The sequence below is a fragment of the Atractosteus spatula genome, chromosome 4, assembly GCF_055471065.1.
Source record: "Atractosteus spatula isolate fAtrSpa1 chromosome 4, fAtrSpa1.hap1, whole genome shotgun sequence".
Lineage (NCBI taxonomy): Eukaryota > Metazoa > Chordata > Actinopteri > Semionotiformes > Lepisosteidae > Atractosteus > Atractosteus spatula.
In genome coordinates, this window is record NC_142709.1 from 67,231,929 (window position 1) to 67,250,124 (window position 18,196).

Consider the following 18,196-nt stretch of genomic DNA (forward strand, 5'->3'; position numbering starts at 1 on the left):
AGCACCTGGAGACATCCTACAGGGACATCATTTTCTCTTTCAGTTTTCTCGTACAAACGAATGCAAAATTGCAGAAATTCACATTACAAACTAGAAGAGAGAGAAAAAGCCCAGCTACAAAACTAAATGATCCAGGACTGCCCGCATACAGTACGTTGAGCTGCCAGGAGAAAGGGGTCCCCAGTCCATATATAGTAGAGAGAGATAATGGGTAGAGGCTAAGAAGACTGCATGTGTTTGGATGGCCTGTCCAAGACAGTTCACTTTTACTGCCTCTCTATCTCAATGCCTCAAACAATGTGTAGCCAGGGGCCTCTCTCTTTTGATCATATGCGTTTTGTCAATACGAATATTTCATAGTATTTCAGTATGTGGATATAAAAGCACTTGTGTGCACTATATAGTTAATCAGGGGTCTCTGGCCCTGCTCCCAGAGAGCCCTCTCCTAAGGTCTCACAGATGTGTGGTGTCACACCATGTTTCATCCCTGTCACGGCATTAAAATACCTGAAATTGATGGTTATGGTTAGCATAGTTGCCCACAGATTTAGATCTAAACTACACTGAACGTAATTTCACATAGGTGAAATAGGTCAATGAATTTTGATTCTCACCCTTTATTTTAAGGTCTACTTTAAACCGCTCTTTATCCATTAAAAGCCTTTGAGATATCGTAAATATACTTAGACACAAAGCAGAAAAAAGTCACAGCTGTTTTTGTGATGAGTATCTAGCTAATAAGCACTTTTAAACAGTTCAATGCTGTTGAAATCGGATTTCACAATTCATTTTTTCTCTTTGTAGCAACTGAGCAATTACTGCTATGCTGGGGAATATTCACACTAGACATTGTTAACATCAGGGTTTGTCACAGTCTAAATACTGTGTAGACCCAAGAAATAAAATCCACATAAATACAGAAATATAGTTTTCTGTATTTTCTTAGTATTTGATAATATTTCATATTAATATACGTTGAAGAATTTCTAACACAAAAAAACAGTACATAACTCGCCAGATAGTTGCCTCACTTCAATTAGAGCTAGTACCCTTTTAAATCAATAGTCAATATATTTCCAAGCAGAAACCATTGGTGAGACTAACAAATGAAAAAGGCACTGTTAATAACACTGGAAGGCCAAATAACCCCTGATCTCAGCGTATTCCACGCTCCACATGTTTAAGCACGGTTGTGGAGAGTGCGATTTTCTTTTTTTATATTCTCCTAACAGTTTTTGCCTGAGCAGCCAAGGAAGAGGCTCAGATGGATCTGTCCAGTAATGCTCATTTCTGATGAGCTGAGAGAAAGCAGACAGCAGCTTAGTGCTGTAAACAAGCTATTTGTAGGCTGTCTAATGTTCTGCACCAATTGCCTGCTTTGCCGATAAACACAATCTCTCCCTCTCGCCTCAAGAGACGGAAACTGCTGCTGCACAACTCACAGACTACATTAAAGAAGAAGATATCGAGGGGCACAGTGCTTTGCTAACAGGAAAAAATAATGATGGTGATTTTATTCTGACCCTTCAGTAAAACCCTTTGTTAATTCAATCTCTTGACTAATTCGAAACAGGGTTCTTTCACTGGACATTATTTAACCAGTTGAGCCAACCAGATTGCTTGTACATCTGCTCTACATTCACCATAAGAAAATGAGTGACAATTAACACAATGGGAAGCTGTTGTGTGTTGTACCTTGCATCAGATAATTTACAGCTGCCACAAATCACCACCCTAAGCTAATAAAAAACCTATCAGGCTAGCAGCCAGTTTAGTTGATTTAAAGATGGTGTTGATTTAATATCAAAGAATACAAATGTATTCTGGATCAGAAGGGTCAGCACACAACAAATCCCAGCAATACAAATGCAATGTAGAAAATGTACAAAAAAATGTTTGTTTTCATTGAAACTGTATTGGCTGATGCCAGCCAGTTCTCTTCAGTAATGTACTGAAAGGTGCCTGCAGAAAGCATATTATCACCTCAAATGTCAGAAGCCATCAGCTCGCAGAAACTGGATATGATTCCCCAAGCGCTCTGTAACATGTACCAGTCTGGCATTCTCCTTACTTTTGTGCTTGAAAGGTAAATGTTAAAAACATGAATGAGAGAAAAGCACCGATTGAAGGTCAGGTGAATGTGCACTGGGTGAAGTCAACCCCCCTCTTTGTGTTGAGATTCAAGGGGATGAGTAATGCTGGGTTCAGCAACCCAAGCTCTCACAGATAAAACACCTCTTCTCATTGGCGTACTGGGGTGGGGGGGGTCTCACTGAATATTTAACATTGGCAATGACTAAAGACACAGAAACATATTCATTTGAAATGTAAGAGAAGACTTGATTCAACAAAATAATTGATTATTTAAGCACCCATGTGGAGTGAAAACCACCTTGTCACAGCAGATACCATAGGAAAGTGCAAGAAACAGATTGATGAGATTGTTGGATCAATTAGTTGTTAGTAAACAAACAAGCAAGATGGACCCAATGCAACCTTTCTTAAATTCTTAAGATTTTCTGAGCCAGAAATTAATAGTGTTGAATTGCTGGACAAACTGATAGTGAACTCTACTGAACCATGACAGGAGTCTTCATATGTTTTTTAAACATTGACATAAAAATCTGTCTCACTCTCCTTAGCAGGCACTGAAACACATAAATTGGCAGATCATGGCTGATGAGGAGAATGAGTCAGTGACCTTAATTACCCCCTCAGCCACTGGTGAAACACTGCCCTATTTCTTCTGCATTTCATAATATATTGACCCACAGTCAAGCAACTCAGAGTAGGTTTTTTATTTTAAATGTACATTGTGAAGTTAATGACTTCCAACATATTTGTGTTGAACCCCAGTTTCTATGTGAGGTTTCTGTCTCACTAAAGACTTCTGTTATTTTACTTTGAATGATGAATTAAATGAATAAAAACAACTCATTCAAAACCCTGCAGCACTCATTACCTATCTTTCTGGGTATTTTTTGGTACATAATCAAAAGTAGATAATATAATGCCATATGAGAAATTTAATGAGGAGTGGAGAGAATTGAGAGATTAAGAGGTCTATTAATTAACCAACTGGAATTTGATTGCAAAGGATTAAATTGCAAAATGAATGTTTCACTTAGTCCTAATTCTCTCTCCCTGGAAGACGGAACTTGTCTTTTTCAGTGCCAAAATCCTAGCTAGGCGCAGCTTGCTTAGAGAAAGGTAAGATTTAAGTAGAGACGTTTACCAAAAGCTGGGCTCATCTCAAAGCCTCTTAGAATTAAAGCAAAGCTTTAATACCAAGAAGAAACAAGTTTGTAAAAAAAATTACAAACTAGGAAAATATCATGTTCTTTTAGATAAAATACCCAGCCAAGAAGGATTATTTTATTGGGGAATTTGCAGTCAATTGTCAAACATTTTGGAGATTGGAGACATTTGTCTGAATTTCACCTATAAGAATGAGTCATAAGCCCAAGATTTGTATGTGGAGTGTTTGTAAATGACATATAGCTGAGGTTAGAACTTTAGGTTCGGTTAGCAGGTTAGAAAGGTTTTTTCGATGTGAGAAATGAGCTATGAGTCATTCCAAACACACAGGCACCTAGTGTGCACTCTAGAGTTTAATAGGTAAATGTTTCAGAAAAAGGACAACTACGATACACAAAACATACTTATCCATTGAATAGCTTGCAACCTCATTTAGTATTACGTAAAAAATGTAATTTGCTTGTTTTACTCCTGTATCACTCTGACGTAATATAACATAGTACATCACAGTACATTTGCATCAGCACTGAAAGTTAAATGCTGGTTGACTGTGTAAGTACTGGAGTCTTAAACTGCTAAAACTGGTCACCTACAGTAGGCTGAAAAGCACTCATGAGGTTAAAAGGGTATCTTGAGTTATGTTTTTTCCTATAATCTCTTTTCATGCTTGTGTCATTTAACTGTGTGGTTTCTTGGTGAATCTATGGATTGTTTTTTCTTTGCTTCAACTGTTCTATTAAATTCTATCAAACAATGAAAAGACTTTCCAAGGCTGAAGACACAGACAAACCAAGTTGCGAGCTATATGATCATAGTGCAGAACTCTCAATGTTTTCCTTGCAACTTTCAGAGCATTATGCCAAAGATAACTTTTGCCACAGTAAAGACATTCCAGAATATAATTGTCTGATGTAAAACGTCCAGGGATCAGATACTAGCTTTCAGGTCAGGGTCTTTTTAAACAGCCCACAATTTCCAGAGACCATGTAGTGCTGTTGCAGCCACTGTCCAAGCATCACTGTCCCTGTAGTGACGGTGATCAATCAACATCATTCCATGTGACAAACATCTGGGAATGTACTGGAGATGTAAGAAAGACGGTTTTGAACTCATGGTCATAATATTGCTAAGACAAACCATTAAAATATTCTCTAAAAAACATAAAAAGGTATCTGATGATGCAAGGAAATACTACGCAACACAATCATCCTCACATTAACCCATCTGTCTGGGTTTTGTAAACTGTTTTCCTGCAATGATTGGTATAAATCCTACTCCTGGTTGTCAGCTAGTAACATTCAAAATGTTTTGGAAAGAATGGCTTCTTGCATGTTCAACTGTACCATATGCTCACAATGTATAAGTGTTGCAATATAAGCATAACAAGTACATTTATATCACTGGTTTTTACCTCGAGAGTACCCTTGTAAAATAAAATAATATTTTTCTTTCTGGAGGCTAAAATCATATTACCAGATTAATGAGATCAACTGGCAGACCTACAGTATTATTCTAATTCTTACAACACAGATGTAATCAAATAACAGGTCCAGTTATCCATAAAAGTTTTCTACAAAAATATAATCTTTTAAACAGTTCATTTATTACCTTCCTGGTCCTTCATATTAAATGGGCTCTCCTGGCTATTTCCTGAATACTAGTAATTTCAATTTGATAAAAACATAAATGACGTATATACAGTCCCAACTGATTCTTTTGTCTATCTAATTAATCTTTTTTTTTCCACTTTTATTTTCAAATCATTAGCAGATACGTAAATCCAGGGGAAAAAAACTCATTTGTAATCTGATTGTCTCTATGAATCACTGTGGAAGACAACATGAATATCTAATCTTTCTGTACTTAAGCAGGTCACAGGCAACTGAATACAACAATAATTATATGAGTGAATCATAAAGTGGCACCTGATAAAGCAAACATTAAATATTTATAGACGTAAATTAACTCTTTGAGACATAAACAGAAAAGCCCAACTGAAAGGCGAATGAGCACATGTTTATATTCTAATCACAACATTAACATTATCCTTTTACCAGAGTGCCCCTGCTTGAATTCACAGGAGATCTGGTAAATACTAGTTGCTAGGAGAGATGGTCAATTATGCATACTGTAGATAAAATGGAAGCCTAATATTGATTACTATGTGTAATTAAAAATGCCTAATGGAGGGTTCCTGTATGTTTTTCCCGACAATTTGTATTAGTTGTGGTTTGTGGAGGACTTAAATAGTCGGTTCAAGCAACACAGCACATTACCATGAAACATGAACATCGCAGCACCTAGTACTTACCTAATACTTAAAAAATATGTAAGACTTTTTATGTATTTTAAATAATTATATAAAGGATTTCTACTACAGGAATTCTAAGCTAATTCAAAGTGTTTCTGAACATCTAAAATAATTATTGCCTTTGATTTTCAGGTAGTATTACACTAATTATACAATATGCTTGTTGAAATGGACTCATTCCCAGGCTCACATTTCCTTTCTTTACCTGTTTTTGCCTTAGAATAAGAAAAATACAATTTTTCACAGTGTGATCTAAGCTGCTACATGCCTGAGCTCTGTGGAGATACGGTTGTAAACGAGCTCCTAAAGACATTTTTTCTGGTCTTGTAGCATTTTTAGATGAAAAAAAAATGCAATAAAGTTCCTGTTATGCATTTTCTGTTACGGGATATATAGAGTGCTTAGATAGGATTTCCCACACGGCTGACACGAGAGACTTAGTCTCAATAAGTAATAGTGGGGAAAACATCGTGAAACATGCTGACATACCCCAGGAGGTCACAAAACATACCACTAATTTTTGCTAAGAGCTAATGTGACATAATGGTCAACTAGAGAGGAAACTGTCTTATATTACCCATGACGGTGGTTTGTCTAAGATTCACAGGTCAGGTAAAGAGATGTATTGACCACAACAAGTTCTCTGCTCAGAGATGAAATCACAGAAAACGTCTGTGCCTGAGGGGACAAGGCAGAGGAAAAAAAAAACGTTTTCCGCTCTCTTCCAGTTCTCCCCTTGCACATAATGACTCAGAGATATACAGTACAGCTACAGAGCTGACTCAGGAGGTACCCAATATGTTCCCCCTGTGTCACGACTGGCGAGGTGTTAAAACCTATCCATTAAATAGACCTTTTAGATTGAGACGTAATGCTCCTAGTATCAGGAATGTACAAATCTTTTCCATTTCAACCAAAAATAAAAGCAAACGATGCTCAAATGCTTTGTAAAAATTTCATTTTGGCCGCCTTTTTCAATGGAATTTCCTTTTCAGTGGTATAGTACTTCACAATATACTTCAGTCTTATTAACATTACACTAACTCTACTGTAGCTCTAACCCAGAATTCAGTCTTAAAGCAACTTATTTAACGATAGTACCAGAAAGAAAAGGTGAAAATGAACCCATCATAAGGTGATGACCTCAATAAAAACATAAATATTAACACCTAGATGTGCAACAGTGCAAATTAGTATGCAAAAGGTAAGTGTGAAGAAATTAAAGTTGTTGACTTGAATTATAAAAGACTTTAGTTTATCCTGTAGTATTAAAGTTAAAGGATGCTTCATCGGTATTTTTGTTATATACATACAACTCATAAGTACACAATTCCAGTCTTCAAAGGCTACAATACAGCAAGCTCCCTTGTTATCATTAATACATCAACAGGTTTCCCTGATCCAGTTATGCTAATGACTGGCTCAGGTAGATCAGAAAAAGAAGAGGTGGAATGGAAAAAAACCCCCACTAACACTGCAGTCTGCTCTACTGGTAAAAACCCTTAAAAAACTCCCTCTACTATTCCACACATTACTCTTCCTCAGCTCTACTTCCGGTAATACTTGATCTTAGCCAGAAAAAAGCAGCACAACTTTATGGTCCTCGCTTATCTAACATATTTCTATTTCTCTAGTATACTGCGCAATGTGAGGTTGGGGGTCAAAGTGACTGCAGCAGCTTCTATCTGATAGCACAACATTTCATAGTGGAGAGTGTGTGGGTGGGTTCCACTAAATGATTAACATTCATCAACTGGAAGAAATAGCCAATGGATTCCGTAATGCAAAAGAACCAAATAGCTCAAATGCATTAGATATTTTACTCCTAATCTTCTTCTGCGTATATTGCATATTCAATCAAACTCATTTGCTTGAAGTAAACAAGGTTCTTTTTGGTTTTGCACAAAATGAATCCTCTTTGAAGTGTGGCATACTGTAAAAGGTATTTATAGTAGTAGTACTATATAAAGTGTAAAGTATGGACCAGAAAATAGAAGATGGACAGAAAGACAGTAGACTGAATGACTCTTATTTAAGCAGTGGATATATTAATTGATATTAATAGAAATTATGACATATTTTCCTTGATTGACAGAATTGGCCCCGGTTCACCAATTCCAATTCATACAGATATGTGTTAAGCTATCTTTTCCCCTCTCCTTTCATGTCAGTATAAATTCAAGATGCTTTCAGTCAAAAGAAAATGAATTTGGAATTTTAAAATGATGAATTTCTTACACTCAAAGCTAATGTGAGTGAATGCCAACAAATCAGGGTAAATCATGACCAACTTCTATGTAAGTTCTTCAAAATAAACGTGAAAAACAGTAACTTGAAGCCCAACAATACAGAAAACCTTTTAAGTGCTTCAAATATTTGAGTTAGTAATCAGATCAGTTCTCCTTACTAAACTATTGTAAATTGTGTGCCCTTGTTTTGTTCTGAGAGAAAGTTTTTGTTTTTATATAACCTAAAACAAATGATGGAGTAAAAATAGATTGTGTTTACCCTCAAGTCATATTCTTCTCTTTCAAAGCATTTTTTAATGAGAAGAAACCTAACCACACTCCCACTCCTGCTTTTTGCAGTAACTGTAACAGTTAGCCAACATTAGAAAATGTCTCACATTAGAGTTTTATTTTTATCTCAAATGTATCTTAAAACACAAGGAAACAAGGTGTAGAAAACAGATGCCACCCAGCTTCTACTAAGACCATAGACTGAAAAGAAATATAAACATGTTCTGACGGGATAATCGTTACCTCTGTGAATGGACAATAATTTTCTTTACTTCTTTAATAGTATGAGCATAATATCTGGGTACCCCATGAGTCTCAGCATTCTAATTAAAGGACTGAGCAAAAGAGCCTATGTTACAACATTTACGTTCTAAACATGATTTTGCTTTACCAAACAGATAATGGATTTTACCAGGAAAACCAGTACTGTACATGTCTAGCAAAGTGGGACTCATATGCTGTGTCTTTATAAACTGTGGTCACCACCACTATACACAGTAAGATCTAAACCACAAGGAATGAGTGTTTGATTGTACTTGTACATGGGATTCAACAGCAGTTCTGTTATTACAGTTTTGAAGAAACAAAAAAATGATGCCTCACAATGTATGGCATAGCTAAATAATTCATTAAAATTAAAACGTATACATTAAAACTGAATCTTTTTTATTAATACTATACAGTCAAATCAGTGTACACTTGCTTTAAAATCTTTAGTCTGGGATACTTTTCTTTACATTTTAGTATAAACATGAAAATTGCACAGTGCTGTATATTTTCAAACTCCATTTAAATTAAGCTGTCCTCCAAAAGGGCTCTCTTCATATCAAAGAACTGACAGGCAATGCTTGCATATGACTCCTTTTCCAATTTATATTAAATCTCTCCTCAGAAAGGGTGAAAAGACTTTCAAAGCCACCAGCTCTGGCCCCTAGCTCTTAAACATTCCCTTCCTCCTCTTTGGTTACTATATAAAGTGGAGGCTCCTGAAAAATTGATAACCGAACCTAAACTTGAGTATGAAAGAGTAAGCCTGGTCAAGGTTTGTGTTCTGAAGCTGTTTTTACTCACGTTGACATATTTATAAATACTGAAACAATTGTCCTGAAGAATAAGCCATCTTTCCTATACAGCTTGTTGAGAATCGTGTAAGTAAAGCTGCCAAGATATTTTATAGCCTCTTTAACACACAGGGTAATATAAACAAGGTGTGAATCATTTATGGATAGATGAAATCAAAGGCCTTCTACATAAACCAGGTCCTGCTTTTTATTGTTGGTGTATCTTGTGAGGGCTGTATTGGTCTAAATGTAGGAAACCAGAAACCATGCTCCTAGCCAGACACAAATCCTTCAAAGCGTTACAAAGTGTAGCTCTTTTCAGTTGAATGTCAGGTGTTTGGTACAAAAACTACAAGGTAATGTTGAAAAGGTAAGAATTAAATTACTCACTTTGGCTTATACTGTATGTGGCTTTGATATTATTTGTCCCCATTAAAGACACAAGATCTAAATTCAAGTCTGTTCAGTCTCTACTTATGATCAATAACATAAAGACATTTGGACTGCAATAAGAGATCGGGCTCTTATAAACATCCATTTAATTTGTTTCTATTGATTTTTTTGTGAAATTTCAGTTTCCCAAAGAATAAAAAAAAACAACACAACAAATAAAAAACAGCACACTTCCTTTTAAACAAATATTAAATACTCTTATGTCCTAAATATATATATATAAACTACCTGCAAGGATTTTAGCTCCCCTCTATACAGCTCTGTTTGGTAATACAGTGACTCTATCACTTAACTTATAGCATTGCTATTCAACTCATGTATCTATATTACTGCAAACATGTCAGAGGGATTTGAGCAGTTCATATGATATTCTCATTTCTACTTGTTGAATGATTTGATGCATCTGTCCTTGGTGACTCTTCACTCTTGCTTCTACAACTATATTTTAAAAGTACTGTAACTTATTCCACAGGTTCTGAAAATTTCATTTTGTGGGTGTGTTCTTGGGAAGCAGTTTTGCACCAGACAATGCTTTGAATCTCTATAATATGACAGATCAAGTTACATATATGAATGCATATATATACAGTGTTTTATTGCTTCTTCAAGGAACAGAAATACTGTCAACAAGTGGTGTACTTCTTTAAATACAGGAAAATCTCATGAAATCTCATGAAAGTGCACTCCTCCACTGAAAATCCCAAATTGTGAAGATGGTTTTTCCCATTTCATTAGCAACAAGGTCTCAGGGAGTCCTGTGCAGCTTTTTGATAATGGATAAAGACTTATTACAGAAAGAACACAAGAATAACATATTCAACACTGACCCCTGGTATTTATGGAAATATTTTTAGTCCAAGCATTTCATTTTCTAAGGAGGACTAAGAGCATAAAACTGATTATTACATCAGGGGAAAAATAGAGTAACAGTAAAATAAGATGAAAATTATGATTTTCACTCGCAACCCATTCTCTCATTCTCTCCATTGTTCCAAACACACCTATTGAAGGCAAATCAGCCGGAATGGTGGTTTTTTTTTAATTCTCCTTTTACTTTTCAGCATGGAATTAACCACTGCGTTTGTTTCTACCCCTTTTCCTAATTTTCAGAGATTCAGGGCTCGAACTTGGGAGCAGAGTTTATGAATGGAAAACCCAGTCAAATCTGAAAACCAAGGCATTTTATTTTTACCTCCACCCCCCCTCCAAAAAAATAGCAACTTCAGACAAATAATGAATTCTGTTCTGTTGTTCTGTGTGTGTGTGTGTGTGTGTGTGCGCTGCTCAGCCGTTGCACAAAGTCTCAGAAGAGAGTGACTCAGATCTCTACCAAGGTCTTATACTCAGATCTGGATGTGACTTGGTTGCAAATAGACTGTTTGACGTCAAGCCATTCCACAGCCATGGCTTGCTGAATTACCTTTTTCCTCTTGATGGATTTGAACGGAGTGGGTTAACAAATAAGGCTTATTGTTAATTAAGGGTGAAAAAAAGCTGTGATTTGCCTCAAAGCAGGATGCTGTTATTTTTTAATGAGTATCAGACAAGACATCTACTTCCACGCTTGCACTGGCAAGTTTTCAGGTCCCTGGTGAAAACTTCTGAATTTGGAATGTTTACTTTTGCTAAAAGAAGGAAGCAAGTCTCCAGTCTCAGTTGCTGGTAATTGCTGTCCAAATGGTTGTTTCTGAAACAATTTAGTGCTTGTAAAACACATTTAGTTTAACTGATACTAAGAAACGGATGGCACAGTGGTTAGTGTCACTGCCTTACAGCACTGGGGTCCTGGGTTCAGATCCTGACCTGGGATGCTATCTGTGTGGAGTTTGTATGTTCTCCCTGTATTCATGTGAGTTTCCTCCTCTACATGCTGGTAGGTTCAAAGGCTTTTGGGAAAGCTGGCCCTGGTGTGAGTGTGTCTGTGTGTACCCTGGGATGGAGTGGTGTCCCATTCAGGGGGTGAGCTGTCTTGCAACTGTTGCTTGCTGGGATAGGCTCTGGCTCTCCCACAACCCTGTATTGGATAAAGCAGGTAGGAAACAAATGGATGGATAGTAGGAAACCTAATATGAACTAATATGAATATGCACAAAGAACATGTTCATATACTGTATCTATCCTGAAAGACTTCACGTCATCTGTATTTGTTTATTCTAAATCTGAACTTCCAAAGTCTAATTCCCTTTACACTCAGATTCGCTTGAAATCAGAAACTGAACATTTCGTGATGGTGGTGGGGAGGAGGGGGTGTTATTGGAACATTTTTGAGAGTGAAATTGTAAGGCTCATCTTAGTAATGAACAGCTACATAACCAATTAGTCAGTTCATTCTAACACAATCTGGTGTTTTCTGCAGACAGACATATGTTTTAGCCATTTATTTCTATATTAAGTTGAGACGTCAAATTTTGTGGTAAATTTGAACTAGAACTCATTGAAAGTCCAGCACTTGTATAGAAAGTGCTTTTAATGCTGATTTCAACTGTGAAGTGTCATTTTTGGCACCTAAAGATAACACAGTCAGAAGTCACAGGAAACAGGTGTATTCAGGATGTATATAGTGCAAATTGGGACCAAACCATCACAGAGACATCAAGAAAGTGGTCATTTACAGTTATTAAGACCTAGCCAGTCTTTGGGAGACAGGTTGTAAGTTGGGTCCCAAAGACCACAAGACCATGGAGAAGATAAAAACTCAAAAGAGGGGCACCAGCCTGGAATTACTGGTTGTAGGTATGCTACCAGCAAGATAGCTTTGTTATAGGAAACACATTTTAAAAAGTAGTTGTCATAGTGAACTGAAAAAAAACATTTCTGTTTCAGCTTTATTGAAGATTCTCCTCTATAATTTAACTCTAACTAAAATAAGCGTGTTTAGATTCAATGCATACTGTGCAGGCGCAGGTTGTAAAATATCATAGGGCTGATAAGAAGGAATGGCCCAACACAGGGCTTTGAATATGTGGTGCATTAACTCATTTATGCAGTTTTCATTGGCAGATTAGCTTCTTAATTAACAACAGTTCTCTGAAAAGGAAAATGTGACACTCATCATGACTAACACATGAATTATCAACATTTTGGGGGGACTTAAGAAATTACCATATACTTCAAGAGCATGAACGATCTTGATTTATTTAAAGATTATGGTGGCTGCTCATAATGTAAGAGCTCTGACTTTCCTCCTGCATTTATCAATGATATTTTCTGCAGTACAGGATTCTGCGGCAGCAAACCTCCTGTTGTTCGCGGATTTGGTGAATGAGTCATCGGCAGATTTAACACTGTCTTCGCAGTGCGTAAGACATTACAGACGACAGATCCGCCTAAGGCTCCACTTCATGAATTAAAAACCTCCATTCCGTGGAATCACGAAATCTTTTATTACTAAACATATTACACGAATATTACTTCCCTTCGTAGATCGCAGATACCGGTCATCATATAGTTTTAGAGTGCGCATTGCATTATTGAGACAATAAAAAAAAGTTTCCTCTCTCTAGTTTGCTTCTAAAACTCCTCTCATAAAAATGAGCTTTGAATAACCTAAATTTAAAGTCCATCTTAGTGGGGTAGAAGGTGTTTTATATATTCCTTGTCTTTTTAGTTAATCTAATTGCTAATATGAGAAAAATGATCAGGTGTTTCCTTGTATTACAGCTCATCTGCACTTTATGAAAGCCGAATCATGCTTTGTATCAATGAAACTGGTATTAACGGAGCAATGATCAGTTCTGATTTATTATTAATAAAAATATTTTGTTTTCAGAAATTTTCAAGGTTAGAGAACCTACACGCAAACAGCCTTCGGTTTAGCAGCATTTATTTACTGCAGCCTCTGCAGTCATTGTCGCTTGGTAGTCTGGATCACTAATTGAATGCATTCATATGTGCAACCTTTCAGTTCGTGTCGTACAGGCCCGTGGAATAACCGAGACAGCAAGAAAAATAAAGGACAGCGTTTCTGTTTTAGCATGGGGTTAATCATTGGATTAAATAGCCATACATAAAGTCAAAAGCGAATAAAATAAATGAGAAAAGTGAAGTCCAAATCCAGCATAATCGAGACCATTGTGTGCGTTCCAGGATGCTAACTAGAATTCAGCACAGCAAATCGTAAATGTAGCACAGAAAGCTGGCAAGTAACGCAACAACAAGTGGTCACCAATCACGAAGCAGCATCCTTCGTATAAGGGTTTATTTCAAGACAGGATAATTATGGTTCCATTGATAGACTGTCAAATTCCGATTATTAGATCTGCTGGGCAATCTATACTCTGAGTATATTTATTATCCAGAAAAGACAAAAAAGGAATAAAAAATCTGACAACTCAATCAGTGTATATAGGCGACTGCTCGGCAGTCAGCAGTTTAAATGCTCTTCGCAAAATGAAAGAACTGAAGGAAACGTTTCGAAAGGAAATCGATTGTTAAATGCCGATGCAACCTCATACGAAACTATGATCAATAGCTCAAAAGGGAGACCGGCTTCTCTGCTTGTTATTTCTCCAGTTTGACATGAAAAAAACATATTACGTAGGTCTCGATGACGCAAAGGTCGGGTGGCGCCTCATATAACGAGAAGGAACTGTCCTGGTGCTGAAAAGAAGAGTACTTTCTCGCGGAGCTGGCAAGAAAGAGATGTTCTGCTCAGACTCTTCCGTTGTCTGAACTACTTGCTAAGGTAATGTACTGTAGCTTATCTGTCAACAGATTCTTTAAGGGTAGATTCAAAGCAAAGTCGTAGAACGAAAATATTTGAATGTTTATGCTATCACTTTTGTTTCACAATTCAGATTTCCCCACCAAATCCTCAACGATATAATTATAAAACTTAATGAGATATGGTTGCATGCTTATTGTATTTTCGATCGTTATTCCCGGTCGGAGGCGTTGTCACTAAACAATAAGGGAATATCACGGAATGTAAAAAAAAATGCACTTAAAATTTTGCCGAATCCCCAAATTATGGCATTTTATAGATCATCATACTCCTTTGAATAATAGTGAAGTTATGAAGTTAAACGTTTACCTGCTTTGTTTTTTTCTTCTTCTGAGAAATAAGGGTTTATCCTGGGTGTAGGGCTGCAATAGCGAAGAGCACAGGTTACCTTGGAAACGTAGTGAATCATCCAGTGACCAGTAATTTCAAAACTGATGATATTACCGCACTGATGAAAGATGGGCTATTCAATGACTGGCAGACACGATTCTTTCCTTTAACACTCGGCTGATTTTTGAGAGGATAGTAGAGAAAAAAAAACATGTAATAGGCACGCAATTCCCAGCTTAGATACAATATAAACACATCGTGTGACTGTGAATGTGACGGTCCCAGAGGACTTGAGACATTCGTTTATTAGTCACACTGATTTAATCTTCGAGTGCGGATGATGTTTTCGAACAGATAATCTTTTTGTTTAATAATTCATTTCTAGTTTTAGAAAGGCACCACGGGGAATAATTGCAATACGCCGTATTTGCCTTAGAAAAAGATTAACTTTATATGTTATTGTTTTTAGGCAATAAGAAGATGTCTCTTCCCAAGATCTCCCTCGCAGGAGCGGTGGTTATTGTCACTAGCCTTCTTCACACTTGTTGCATTAATGGCGCTTCAGTAAGGCAACACAAAATGAGGGACGATGAGCCAGAGAGCAGACTCAAAACCCCTTATTTTGTGCCTAATTCTGACATGGTCAAAGCCTTGGAGTACATAGAAAACCTCAGGCAGCAAACAAACGACGAAGAGCCGATTCCCGACTACGACGACATGGAGAAGTTTCGCTCCCTCTTGAGGCTCGCTCCCGTTCAAAACATGGCCGGCTCCGAGCAAAGCGCTGCTCCAGACGTTAGGGAAGCCTGGCAGGACGATAAATCCCAGTGGGTCAAAATATTGCTAAGAGCGCTCCAGCGAGCCGAGAAGGAGTCTAAGCCTTCGCTGTCGGGTACGCGGTACGCATTTAACAACCGGCAGTACGCCGAAGAAGACAGCCCAGCAGATGAAATCGGCGATTATGGCGACAACCCTTTGCCCGAGCGAAACAAGCCTTTAAAGAAGTACCAGCTACTCTTCGAAGACGAAGACTCCAGGGAAAACCCTTACAAGCGCACCAACGAAATTGTGGAGGAGCAGTACACACCCCAGAGCCTGGCCACCCTCGAATCTGTTTTCGAGGAGCTGGGCAAGCTGTCGGCTCCCAGCAACCAGAAGCGGCAGAGTCTGGATGAGGACCAGCGGTTCTACAGAGACAACGACGACGACATTTACAGGGTCAACAACCTCGCCTACGAAGACGTGACGGGGGGAGAAGACTGGACGCCGGTGGAAGAAAAGGTCGAAACGGAAACCGAGGAAGTGAAGGACAGCCGGGAGGAGTTTGACAGAGGCTCCAACGAGGCTGGCGACAGCCTTAAAAGATCCAGCCAGCCCAAGTACGCGGAGAAGGAAGACCCCGACGATTTCAACAAACTCGTGGATCGCTACCTGTTAAAGTTTCTGGAAAAGAGCGAACGAAACGAGAAGAGAGACAACGGTGAAAGACCCCAGGAGGAACAGAACAACGAGAAGAGGACAGTCGGACCCAGCGGATCGTTAGAAGTTGACCCACAAGCTATATATCAGCTGATTGAAATATCTAGGAGATTACAAATCCCACCCGAGGATTTAATAGAGATGCTTAAAAGCGGGGAGGTAAAAAAGCAGGATAAAATCTTAGAAGCAGAGGTGGAACCTGAAGTGCCCGAGGATTTAGACAGAATTGAAGACAAACTAAGCCAGATTTCTCCTTACAATAAAGAAAGGGTTCCTGCCAAGAAACCTTTTAACCGACGGCTTCCTGAAATGCTCCCGAACGACATTCCTGACGATTTGAATACAGAAGATGTTTTGAAAATTCTCGGACTGGAAGCTAAAGGCAACCCAAACCCAAAATACATCTTAAAGCAAATGCAATCTAAACACGGGCATTCGAGACTGTCTGCCCCAAGTGCCCGGAGGGGGGATTACGTTTTATCTGAGCCCAGCGGTCTCCCAGGTGATTATGACAAAACTAAAATGGATTATGACGAAGCCACTGATGACGATGAATTAGCTACTTATCTTGCTGCAAGGTTGCTGTCTAAGTACCCCAAAATGCTCAACAAAATCGACCTAAAACGCGCCCCCCAGCTTTCCTCAAAGGAAGATCAAGTAGCCTATGGAACGTACGAGCAGGCAATGAAAGATTACTTTGACCATATTAGCTCCGACAAAACATCACCAACAAAAAGATTGTCCGAGGACGGAGAGCAGGGGAATGCCTCGAAATCACAACGCTTAGATGAAGATATGTTGCTGAAAATGTTGGGATATCTAAACCAAGAGACTAGAGAAAATGAAGACAGGGACATTTATGGCAAAAAGTTGAATGGGATGTAGGCTGTTAGGTTAACTTTCCACGAATATTATTTCCACATTAAAAAAAAAAAGTTTCGTTAAAGTACAGTAGCTCTTAATCTTTAATTTAAAAAAAATCAAAGGTCTGATTTGATGTAGCGGCGAACGAACTTAATTTTGTTTGTGGTAGTCCCTGATTTTGTGATACTTAAATGTTTTTATTGTTACAACACTTGGTGTTGGAGAAACACCGTCCTTAAAACGGGATAGTGAAACCTTTCATCTGATGTACCTTAAAACAGCCTACAAATGAATCAGTGTTGGATAATTTGGGTTCTGTTGTGTTTTTATCAATATGATATTTCGTACTTGTATTCCATCATGTGTAAAGTACTTTAAATAAAGCATTTACTGGTATTATTTTCCGCTGTTGTGTAATGTTGTCTCATTTGACACGGAACATGGAAATAAAAACTATGAAGGAGAAGGCTGGGCGCTTTTGTTCAGCATTAGAGGTTATGGTAATACGTGTGGGTTTAAAGCTCATAACACCAGGAAAGGAAACTCCCTACTTTCGCAGCTACTGTTACTGCAAAAAAAAAAAAACCCGCGTCCGTTCAGGACTTGGACAGCTCTTGCTCCTCACAGCATTGTGCAATTTCATTTCTCTACTGTGACATTTATGCAACACCAAATCGCAAAGTACTAATCCGTCTTTACTTTTCAACTAGGTAATGTTTGTTTATATCTATCAGCGAGTGCCAGGGGGTGGAATTCACCTTCGTTATAAAATCAACATGAGAAAATGGCTTTATCTACTAACAGCAGCTTTGTGCTGGAATGTTTATAGTGAATAAATCCACTGCTTCAGAGTCTGATTGTCCCTATAGGCAACTTCATTCTTATTAAATCTTAAAAGACAGAAAGGCCAACGTTCTTTCAGCTGTATGTTTGTCATTGTAATGAGAATAACGCATCCCCTTCCTGGCACACTATTATTATGGCAACTATTATTTTGTTATGGAATCATTCATCTCTACTGACAACCCCCTGCAGTTATAAATCAACACAGCACAAGAAGCCAGTGTTTTTGGCCTTAGCACATGAAGTATCAAGAGGTTATGTGAATTTAACCAAACATGACATGTTACACGTAGGAGCAATGTGAGCAAGGAGCAAGTTTTTACAGCTCTGTTAAGGTTATTTCCCTAGCACACTC

General features: G+C 37.9%; 1 protein-coding gene across 1 annotated transcript; it reads left to right on the forward strand.

Annotated features, from left to right (window-relative positions):
* The first annotated feature begins 13,939 nt into the window (after nucleotides 1–13,939).
* On the forward strand, nucleotides 13,940–17,403 carry scg2a (secretogranin II a). The gene is made up of 2 exons (XM_088912794.1): nucleotides 13,940–14,286; nucleotides 15,125–17,403. Exon 2 carries the CDS (start codon nucleotides 15,136–15,138, stop codon nucleotides 17,017–17,019), a length of 1,884 nt encoding a protein of 627 aa, XP_088768920.1. The 5' UTR covers nucleotides 13,940–14,286; nucleotides 15,125–15,135; the 3' UTR covers nucleotides 17,020–17,403.
* The last annotated feature ends 793 nt before the right edge of the window (nucleotides 17,404–18,196 follow it).

Coding starts and splice junctions, on each gene's coding strand:
- scg2a (XM_088912794.1), top strand. CDS start 15,136: ATGTCTCTTCCCAAGATCTCCCTCGCAGGAGCGGTGGTTATTGTCACT.